Source organism: Neophocaena asiaeorientalis, unplaced genomic scaffold (assembly GCF_003031525.2).
Source record: "Neophocaena asiaeorientalis asiaeorientalis breed wild unplaced genomic scaffold, Neophocaena_asiaeorientalis_V1.1 scaffold150, whole genome shotgun sequence".
NCBI classification, from domain to species: domain Eukaryota; kingdom Metazoa; phylum Chordata; class Mammalia; order Artiodactyla; family Phocoenidae; genus Neophocaena; species Neophocaena asiaeorientalis.
In genome coordinates, this window is record NW_020176571.1 from 11098650 (window position 1) to 11109483 (window position 10834).

The 10834-nt window shown below is 41.7% G+C and overlaps 1 protein-coding gene across 1 annotated transcript; it reads left to right on the top strand.

The window, feature by feature from the left end:
• Window positions 1-6474: 6474 nt before the first annotated feature.
• Window positions 6475-10525, top strand: PDE6H (phosphodiesterase 6H). The gene is made up of 3 exons (XM_024733478.1): window positions 6475-6648; window positions 7789-7829; window positions 10378-10525. Exons 1-3 carry the CDS (start codon window positions 6515-6517, stop codon window positions 10452-10454), a joined length of 252 nt encoding a protein of 83 aa, XP_024589246.1. The 5' UTR covers window positions 6475-6514; the 3' UTR covers window positions 10455-10525.
• Window positions 10526-10834: the final 309 nt, after the last annotated feature.

Genomic DNA, 10834 nt, shown 5'->3' on the forward strand with positions numbered 1-10834 from the left:
TTGTCTGTGAAATCCAGGCACACCCAAGCTTCTTCCAGAAAATTACTTGGTTATTGATCACCTCGTTTATAGCTGCGTGACCCTATTACCTGATTGATAAGATCTGAGATAGATAACTGACCAAAAGTTCACCACACTAGGCAAGGCAATGACCAGTGAAGTGACCTGGTAGAAGAACTCTGTCCAACAGAGGCAGGGGGTGTTGATTGGCTAGTCTACTCCAATCCTCTAAGACTCAGTAGAAGTAGTGGAGGCAGAGCAGAAAGAGAAGCCACTCGGAACAGGGAAACACGCTGCACCTCCTGAAGGTACCAGGTGACCAGGTCTTTAGAACTGCAGGGTCGTTCTCCACGTAGCCTTGCCGAAGCTCACCGTGTTCCTTGTCTTTCATGCGCCTCCTTGTATCCCATACTTTTACTCTTTTCATCGTTGTTTCTTTCTAGATGTTCAACATTTTCTTCTTCTGTCATTTCCTTTCTGTTTCAAGAACTTCCTTTATTATTCTTTCAAGGTATTTTGATGACAGATTCTTTTCATCTTCCTTTGTCCGAGGATGTCTTTATTTCCCCTTCATTCCTGAAGGATCAATTCACTTGATAATAGAATTCAGAACTGACAGTTCTTTTCTTTCAGGATGTGAAAAGTGTGCCACTTCCTTCTGGCTTCCACTGTTTCTGATGAGGAGTCCTCTGTTCTTCACCAAAGAAGTGGAGAATGTGGGAGGGTTTGACAGGTAAGCATCAAGACATCCATGGGTCTGGTGTGTAGGAGTGGAGAAAGATGTGAAAAGTGATGGAGACAAAGGAGGGAGTGGAAAGACCCATCCAGAGACAAAACACCCTGCTGCCTCTGCAAGGTGTTTGCTGTCTTCAGAATCCTCTAATTTTGGTAAACACCAAGGGAAAGATTACTGAAAAATCCCCTTAACCTGGTTAGCTGCCTATGTAACCTGCTTGGGGCTGCAGGTTAAGAATCATTCCCTGCCTAGAAAGGATAAATTGACATTCTTTCTCTATAATCTCATGGAGTACAATTCTCTTATAAGTAACAATTTAGAGAAGCACACTGTAGTTCACTAGCAATGCATCAGAGTAACCAGCAACACAGGCATCTCGGTCCAGGTCTGCTTTGCTGTAGTGGAGTAGAAAGATAGCTGAATAAACAAGATATTTGCAGGGATGGACCTTGCTCCTGGCTCCCCTACTCACTTTATATGCAATCTTGAATAAATCATTTAATTTCTTTATGACAAATTTGTCAAAAGAGCTTAATGATGCTGGCATATGAGTCAAGGTCTATTCAAAACTGTATACAGTGATGTACAAATTCATAGTAGTGGCTCAATGCAATTGGAAGATGGGTGTCAAGGGTCCCACTGAAGGGGACTGTAGTCTGGACCTTACACCCCGAAGCGTTTGGTGCAAAAGATCCAGCAATCAATTCTCAAATAAATATCATCAGTTAAGAGTTCCCAGCTATCACTTGTGCTCTTTCTCTGTCACGTGTCACTGAATTTTAGGTTATTCCTGATTTGTGGTTTCATGTGTCTGAGAAAATGCATATAACACCGATTAGGGAGAGATACTGGTATTTCTCAATGGCACTGCTCACATGATCAATGTCTCCAATGAAGCAGGGGACGCTGTGAGAATTATGTGATCATCTGTGTGTGTATATGTGTGTGTGTGTGACAGAGAGAGAGAGGAGAGAGAGGGACAGTATGCAAGGGCTTGTGTGTGTCAGGAAAAGGGAAGAATGGGGGGTAAGGACTAAAGGTAACAATGGAGAAGGAAAAAAGATTTTGAACTACAATCTGCAAGTCTCCCCTTGGAAATCAACACTTTGTGTGTGTTTGTGGATTCAATACTTACTTATGGACAGGAGAGAGCCCAAGTCAGTTTGTAAGAACATCCAATTAACAGAAAAGCCTGTCCCAGTCTCACCCCACACTCTTGCAGCTTCTTTGCACCTGGGCTGATGCTCCTTAGCCTGTGATGATGCGCTTAGGTAGCACGAGGGTATTACAGAGAGATAAATCAGGATGCAAAGGTCCTTTCTTCATCTACTGTGAGGAAGGCCACTGGACAGCTCATTGGAGAAACACTCAGCTCTGTGAGTATTTCTCAACTTCTGGAGAGTTTAAGCAGGATATAATCAAAGGACTTTTGTTTGCGTGGGGTGGGGGGGGGTTCACTTTGGCTCTAAAACAAAGAAATGGAAGAAAAGAACACACTGAACCTGTGGGCCTAGACCAGGGATGGGGATGGAAATGGGAGAAAACATGGAGGAAATACACCCAAACTTCCTTATAATGCCATGTGACAAGCTAATGAGTGAAATTTGATTATTACAAGGTCATTGCAAACCTTGATTACTAAATTCACTTAGAAGCAACCCAAAACTGACCCTCCCTTTTGGCGGCTCCATAGCAAACAATTTTCTGGGAAAGGAGGGATCTGGGGCACTAAGTGACCACACAGCAAACAGTTCTTTACTTCCAGGGTGTGCTTGAAAACTAAGTCCAGGCACCAAGAGGCTGATGTGGGAGTGTGAGGGTGAGGGGAATGATACCAGAACCAGTGGGGGAATGACCGCAGTGCAGGACAGGTGTGCCAAACCTTCTCCCTCCGAGGTTAAAATGTTTGTTTGCTCCTAGCTGAAGCAAGGTACTTGCTGGATTTTTGTTTTTTTCACGGCTTTGGTTTGGGTCTTCTTTGGCTCTCCACATTATTAGATTCTCTCTGCCTCAGCAGGACCCTGGGTGACGTTTATAGGTCCAACCACATCCGTGGAGGAAATTGCTCCTTCGCCTATATTCGCCCCATCCTCGCCCATATCTTTGCTGAGAAAGAGGGAACACGAAGCCTAGGGCGATAATAGTAGCATTAGAGAACCTGACTCAAGAATCTTCAGAAACTGCCCTTCCTTAGCTGGAATTTATGGAGCATCATCTGTAGCTTCCTACAGCTGAGCTCTGCTGCCTTGGGTCTAAGGCAACAGTAACCTCAGTTCCCTCAAACCTATACCTTGAAATCTTACGTTGCTGCATCCACTTTCTGCAGAGGAAGAGCTTGTAATTTTCGAAAGGGGAAGGGCTAACCGTGTTTTAAAAACAGGGAAAACATTCTGTCTCACGAAGGAATGAATTACTTGGCACTTTGGGAGGCAAAAATGTGAAACCTCTGCTTGCAGCTAAAATCAAGTCTGATACTAGATTCAGGGTATTCAGCTTCCAGGGATGCCCTCGGAGTCAGGATAAGTTCAGCTGTAGGCGATACCTGTGGCTGACAGGACTGATTTCCAAGGCAGGACAAGGTCATATTTGTTCTGCTCATCCCAAAGATGTTACAGGGAAAGCTGGAGGGTAAATCTATGACAGAAACAGCCTAGGGATTGGTTGACTGTCCTAGGTACTCAAAAATGAAATATTGTACTCGAAATGCACAATAAATGTGAAAACAGTTATTATTCATAGCGCAAATCCCGAGGGCCATGAGGATTCAGGGATTAGCCAGGCAACTCTTACATAACTATTTCCAAGGACAATTCTTTTATGTAACGCATCACACTTGGAATTAGACAGGAACTCGGTCCAAGCCTAGAGAAACTTGCAACTGCAATTTCAGAATTATATAAACATGCGAAAGAAACTCACCAGAGAAAAGGGGAAGTGTAATCAGGGGTACATAGAAGTCAAGTGTGAATTTTAAGTTCTTTGGGGTTGCTGTTAGGGTTGTCAAAGGAATCCAAAGAAGTCCTCTTAAGACAGAATTTTGAGAGCAAAAATAACTTAATAGTTGGGGCATTTGAAGGATGCAGAGAATTACCCAGCAAGTGCAGGTAGCAATTACCTCTCTGGTGCTTGACAAGGACCCTTCAGCAGATGGCCTGGAGGAAGGGGTGTGGGAGTCCAGGTGAACCTATGTCAAAACCATAAATTTGTTTGCAGGGCTTCCTTGACTGTCAGAAGGTCTACTATAAAAAGGTTACTCCTTTTTGAGTATTTTTCACCGAACACTCTACGTTATTCCCTCTTATTTTCCCCATTACCCTAAAAAGAAGATATTATTTGATTCATTTTATAGATGGAGTGAGACCTAGAGAGGTTATGTAACTTATCCAAGGTCACATAAACAGTTTTGTGGAGCAGGAATTTGAGATTATTTCTATTTGATTCTAAAGCATCTACTCTTTACACTGTTTTGCCCCCTAAAGGGTGATTTGACTGACTAAGGTTACCTTAGCTTAGACCCTCACATTATAGACTTTGGATCTAACATAGTAGGATCCCAGTTAGAGTTGCCAGATAACATAGAAGATACCCAGATAAATTTGAATTTCAGATAAACAACAACAAGACAAGTTTCTAAGTATAAGTACGTACCGTGAAATATTTGGGATATACTTATACTAGAAAAAAAGTCATTTGTTGTATAGCTGAAATTCAAATTTAACTGGTCTTCCTGTATTTTTATTTGCTAAATGTGGCAATCCTAAGCCTAGTAGGCTCTCTAGATTAAAGAAAGGAAAGTTTGTAGTTTCTTATTGCTTTGAAAGAATCGGTAAGTCCAAAAGCTTGATCTGAGGGAAATTCTCTAACTTTCCTCTGCGGCTTTGGCGGAGCTGGGATGTGTCTGTTACTGGTGGCACAGTCAGAGAGTAATGCTGCTCTCGGCTGCCTGCCAAGCCTTTCCCATGGTCCCAACCACACTTGGGAGAGGCACAAACTTTGCTTGTTTACCAGGGCCGGAGAGGGCCCGCAGCACAAGAATTGGATTCAGGGAGTAGAGGAGCTGGCAGAATATTTTCTAAAGCCACTGAGGGCTTTATGAGGTGAAGATCAGCTGACGCTTTACCTATGGTTTGACGGAGAAGGTCACAGGAAGGTCACAGGATCTCAGGACCCAAGTTTCAAAGTATTAGTTCTCTTTATTTATTTATTCACTCATCTGACAGATATGTATATGGCATACCTACTATGGGCCGGGTACTGTTGTAGGTTCTGAGGCTACAGAAATGAACAAAGACTGAAAAAGCAGCCTCATGGAGCATATTCCAGTGGGGGATTAAGACAAGATCCATTGCATGTGTAGGTGATCCAGGACCCTGGCCAGCTTCACCATCCCTGGTTCCAGCTCACAGAGTAGTCAATGTGTTTTTATCGAGCGAGTTGAGGACTGGCCAGGATCGAAATAAAATAGTAATTGGGGAAGAGAAAATAGAGAAAAATATCTTGGAGGCAAGGATTTATTAATAATTTTACATGATTTTGAGAGCAATAAGAAAAAGTTGATAAAAGTTACACAATATAAGTTTTGAAGGGTGTGCAGTGTGGCAGAGAGAGGGAAAAGATGGTTAGCATGAGCTAAACATTGTTGGGAACAATTGAAGTTAAGAATATTAGCATAAATCTATAATGAATGAAATATGGAATTCTATGAAAACAAGCTCCCAGGCCATAGATTATGGACAGGTTGGCTCCAGGTGGGAGATTAAGGCTGTTTGGAAGTTCTGTGGAGGTTTTTCAGAGTCTTCCTTCCCAGATTAAGTGCTATCGACTTTTGTTATAGGGAAGGAGAAAGAAAAGTATTCTTTAGCTTAGCATAAATCATGCTAATTTGCTATTACATGTTATTATAACATGTAATAAAAATTTGTTATGTTCTTTTATTTGTACTTGAAAATTATATTGGATAGCTCCTCGATTTAGATAGGAGAAAATGTTGAAGATTTCTGAGGAATATGTGGCTAGAAAACTTTATATCTGGATGTGGAGTTAAAGCACACACTTACTACTTAATCACCCCACACTGTCTTCTGTGTGCTTGTGTGTGTGTGTGTGTGTGTGTGTGTGTATTGGGATGTATTGAACACTTCCGTGGTGTCAGTACCCCAGGTTCAGAGTTTCCCCTATCCAGACTACTACACTGTCATCCCCAGAACTAGGAAAGAAGTCTCTGGATCACATGAGAAGTAAATAAAACAAGGACCATAAAGAACAAGGGCCATAAAAAATGGGTCAATAAACATTTAGAGTCAGGTTATTTTACAGCTAGATGGACAAATATGTAAAGCTTAAAGAATTTTTCAGTGCTGCAAACACTATAGACATTCTTTAGTTCATTTCTCTCCCTTTATAGATGGTAGAACTGGTGGTCAAACAGAAGGACATCATTATAATAAGTTCACATAGAAAGTTAGTGGCAGATTTATTGGAGCAACAAATCCACCCAGATTTTTGAACTCTATCAGTTGCCAGTTTATATCCCACTCTACTGAGCGCTTCCCTTGATGTGTACCACATTCTCTTAAAAACCCCTTTAAAAGATAACTTCTCCCTTTTGGTGTCAACACAAGATACTGAGCTTCTTTATCAAGGTGTTTTTCTCCCCACCTCCAGTTTATCGTCAGGGTCTAATAAGTAATGGTTCTCATACCTTGAAGGGTCTTCTTTTTTTCTCTTACTGTCTAAGGAGCCTGAAAGAAAACCATCAGCCCCCCAAGGACCAGCAGAATGAGTGACAATTCTACTGTGGCCCCTCCAACTTCAAACCAAGGTCCCACCACCCCACGCAAAGGACCCCCCAAGTTCAAGCAGAGGCAGACTCGTCAGTTCAAGAGCAAGCCTCCTAAGAAAGGCGTGAAAGGGTAAGACCAAGATTAAAAATTAGACTTTCTATTGTTTTTTTCCCTCCATATGGCTGATTCACTTTGTTGTACGACAGAAACTAACACAGAATTGTAAAGCAATTACACTCCAATAAAGATCTATAAAAAAAAGAGTGCTTTGGCTTTAAGAAATTAATGCTCACAATATTAAATAGACTTTTAAAAATTTCCAACCCCACCCTCTGTTCTCCCATCGAACAGAATCTTTGCTGAGTCATGTTTTCAGTCCTGGAATCCTTTCTACAGGAAAGGATTCCTGATCTACAGCCAGAATTAACATGGAAAATGGAACCTTCACAGTGACCTTCAACTTGACCTTTCAGACTTTTCTTGACCACTCTCCTTCGCTGATGTAACCTGTGCTTTAATCTGGAACACAGAAACACTGGCCACTTCTGGAACACACCGTTTATTTTTATGGCTTCAAATCTTCTCTCTTCAGTTCTTTGTTTTTCTCTTTCTCTTCTTGGCAAAATCTTGTTTATTTTCAACACACATTCATGTTAATTTCTTCTGAAAGCCATTGCTGACTCCCTTAGACAAACATTATCATTACTTCCATGTTTGCATTTTGTACATTCAGCGATGGTAACTTGTGTTATTTTATATTACATTTATTTCTTGTCATCTGTTCCCTGAGACTGAGATACCTCAGAGAAAATTTGTGTGTTTGTTTTTTTCCTTAACTCCCAGGGCCTAACACAATGCCAGGGACATAGTAGATGCTTAATATGTACTTTTGGATAAACTAAACAAATGGATAAATTAATCATTTTAATGATTTTCATATTGTTTTCTCATTCCAATTTCTATTTTAAAAAGTGGAGCTTGACTAAATTGCCCCACTGATCTCTCTCTCTTTTTATTTTTCTGGCTCTCAATTGTCTTGAGCTAAATTTTTACAGAGGGGAAACTATTCCTCCTCTGGGACACATTGTCTAAAACCTGCCTGAGTGCCATTTCCTTTGCGCCAGCTCAATGCAGACAGAAGGGATTTCTCAAATACAAAAACTTAAACTTCTTCTTCTTTCTCTTTGAATCAGGAAACTCTTCTCATGACTTATTCCAGGATCCTTTGGCTCTGATATCAGCTAATTTCTCTTGTATTTTTTTCCATAGGTTTGGGGATGACATTCCGGGCATGGAGGGACTAGGAACAGGTGAGCTACCCAAAGATTTCAGTGACTCTCACCCTTGGAATTTCACCTTTTTCTCTACTTCAGGCCACATGGGGCATTTGAAAGTTACCAGAAATACCTAAGGCAGCAGATTCTTTAAAGACCTAGAAAAGTGGGGTTTTAACTTAACTTCCAAAATAAGTATGTGTATGCCCAGAGGCTAAAACTCTAAAAGAAATCAGACTTGCCCCAAAGTTTAATGAATCTTCGTGTTTTGTTAAATACTCTTGAGGGCATACAATGATGAACTGTAGTCTTTCACGGTAGAAGGATTCTTAGAGTGAGTCTAGACCAACTTTATTTTTCAGAAGAGAAATCTGAGACATAGAGGAATTAAGTGACAATCTGAGACCACAGAGTGAGGTACTGGAAACAAGGGTGGGGCCAGGAGAGCCTTTTCACTCTACAGGGCCAACCACTCCCTCACCTACTTCCTTTTTTCACACATCCTCTGGCACCCAGAACAGGGCCCTACATACTGAAAGTATCCGGTACAATATTTTTTAATTGGCTAGAATTTTTATTTGTTGGATAATGCATGCAAATTACTGCACATCCTATTTTAAAAAATTATTTATCCTATTTATTTATTTTTGGCTAAACTGGGTCTCTGCAGCTACACACGGGATCTCTCTAGCTGCGGAGAACGGGGACCACTCCTCGCCGCGGTGCACGGGCTTCTCATCGCGGTGGCCTCTCCCGTTGCGGAGCTTGGCCTCTAGGGGCGCGGGCTCGGCAGTCGTGGCTCGCGGGCTCCAGAGCTCAGGCCCAGCAGTTGTGGCGCAGGGGCCCAGTTGCTCCACGGCATGTGGTGTCCTCCTAGACCAAGGCTCGAACCCATGTCCCCTGCACCTGCAGTCGGACTCCGAACCACTGCTCCAGCAGGGAAGTCCCCTGCATGTCCTTTTAAAAATTAATAGACGTTATTTTTTAGAGCAGTTTTAGGTTTATAGGAAAATTAAACAGAAAGTACAGAGTTCCTATAGACCCCCTCTGCCACCTTCCTCTCCCTGTACATCGTTTCCCCTATTATTAACATGTTGCATTATCGTGGGGCATTTGTTATATTTCATGACCCAATATTAATACATTGTTATTAACTGAAATAGCTTGTTCATCATTCTTTGTGTTGTCCAGTTCCTTGGGTTTTGACAAATGCACAATATCCTGTATCCACCATTACAGGTTCATACAGAATACCTTCACTAGCCCCCCAAATCTCTTGTGCTCTACCTGTTCATCCCTTTCTCCCTGTAAACTTCTGACAACCACTAATCTTTTTACTGTCTCTATAGTTTTGCCTTTTCCAGATGGTCCTACAGTTGGAATCATATAGTATGAGTTCTTTCACTTAGTAATATTTATCTAAGCTCCCTCCATGTCTTTACATGGTTTGATAGTGCATTTCTTTTTATCACTGAATATTTCATTATATGTTGTACCACAGTTTATTTATCCTATTGATAGGCATCTTGATTGCTTCCAAGTTTTGGCAATTATGAATAAAGCTGCTATAAACTTCCTTGTGCAGGTTTTTGTGTAGTCACATGTTTCCAGCTCATCCAATACACTTTTGATAAATGGTGGCACTCATAGCAATCAGTGTCCTTTCCGGGCAGCTCTCAGTTTATCTACTTTTTATTGTCTAATGCCACTCTTTGGATCTCAAATAGAATTTCTAGCCACTTTTATAAAGCTCAGATGCTACTCTTTTAAATCAAATGCTTCTCTATTTTGGCCAAGTGTGTATAAGACCAGAAAATTCACTTTTGACTCTGGAACACATCCTTAACTCTGCCAACATATTTGGAACAGTGGCAAAAGGTTTATACTGATGGAAATTCTGAAGTCTTTGATCTGGTTCTAGTCTAGTCTCTACAACTGTGAGATGTTTTGCTGGGTGTTTAATCACTCTGGGTATCAGCCAGCTTCCCTGTAATTTGGGAACAATAATATCTTATTGCTGATGCAAGAGACTGGATGAGATGATGCCTTGAGATCACTTCTCAGTATGCGGTGGGATATAAGCATTTCAGAATGTAAAGGAGCTTAAGAGCAGTCAGAGAAGCCCAAGAAACACATCTGGATTGGTAAGGAGTAAGGAGACTGGATTCCCAGACCATGGGAATTTAAAGCACCCCTATTTGTCACTTTAACCCTTGGCCTAACTAGAATTCCACCTCTGTTCCCTCTTTAGTGGTTTTGTGAGACTCTGTGTGATCAGAGAGCTACACCCCCACAGGATAGCCCCAGTCAAAAGCCTTGGATCATCTCCCCCAAAAGGATGCAGAATAAAACCAACACAAATACCTTGGGAGCCTGTTCTGGGGGAATCAGAGCCCTGCAGAGGATTAAACAACTGGTCTGATCCTTCCTGGGATGAAGGGCCATTCTAGACAACTTCCCGGTCATCTAGACAGCATATGGAAGGGAGGGGTGAGGGGTCTCTGCCTGAAGGATGCCCTTTTGAGCAGAAGAGGCTCTCCTAGGGGTGAGACTGGCTTATAAGTTCTTCTTTTTTCCCTTGCAGATATCACGGTGATTTGTCCTTGGGAGGCATTCAGCCACTTGGAGTTGAACGAGCTCGCTCAGTTTGGGATCATCTGAGGCACCAGAGGTTCTGCCACCCTCAACAGCATCTGCTGTAACTTTGGTTACTTCTGCCCTATTGATCTGCCAGAGTCTTGACATACAGCTGTCGGAAGTGGTTTCTTTGGCTTACACAGTCATTTCCCTTAAGTTACTACTAAGAGTTCTCTTAGTGTCAGACTCTCTCACGCAGTCTAGTTTAGCTCAGAAGAGCGGGTGAAATCAACTTTCGATAGGGCCTTTCAAACATTACCACTTTTTCCTATCAGCTGGTTAGAAGTCATCAGTATTTCTCTAAAGTTTAAGCCTTTCAAATCTGTTTTTGCTAGGCATTAATTACGATCGGTATTAGCCCTTTAAGATACCATTTATGTCACTCCTCTACCTTTTTCTTTAAT

Excerpts from the sequence above, each read along its gene's own strand:
- PDE6H (XM_024733478.1), top strand. The coding sequence starts at position 6,515 with ATGAGTGACAATTCTACTGTGGCCCCTCCAACTTCAAACCAAGGTCCC. Across the intron at positions 6,649-7,788 it reads CCTAAGAAAGGCGTGAAAGG|GTTTGGGGATGACATTCCGG; the intron begins GTAAGACCAAGA and ends TTTTTTCCATAG. Across the intron at positions 7,830-10,377 it reads CATGGAGGGACTAGGAACAG|ATATCACGGTGATTTGTCCT; the intron begins GTGAGCTACCCA and ends TTTCCCTTGCAG.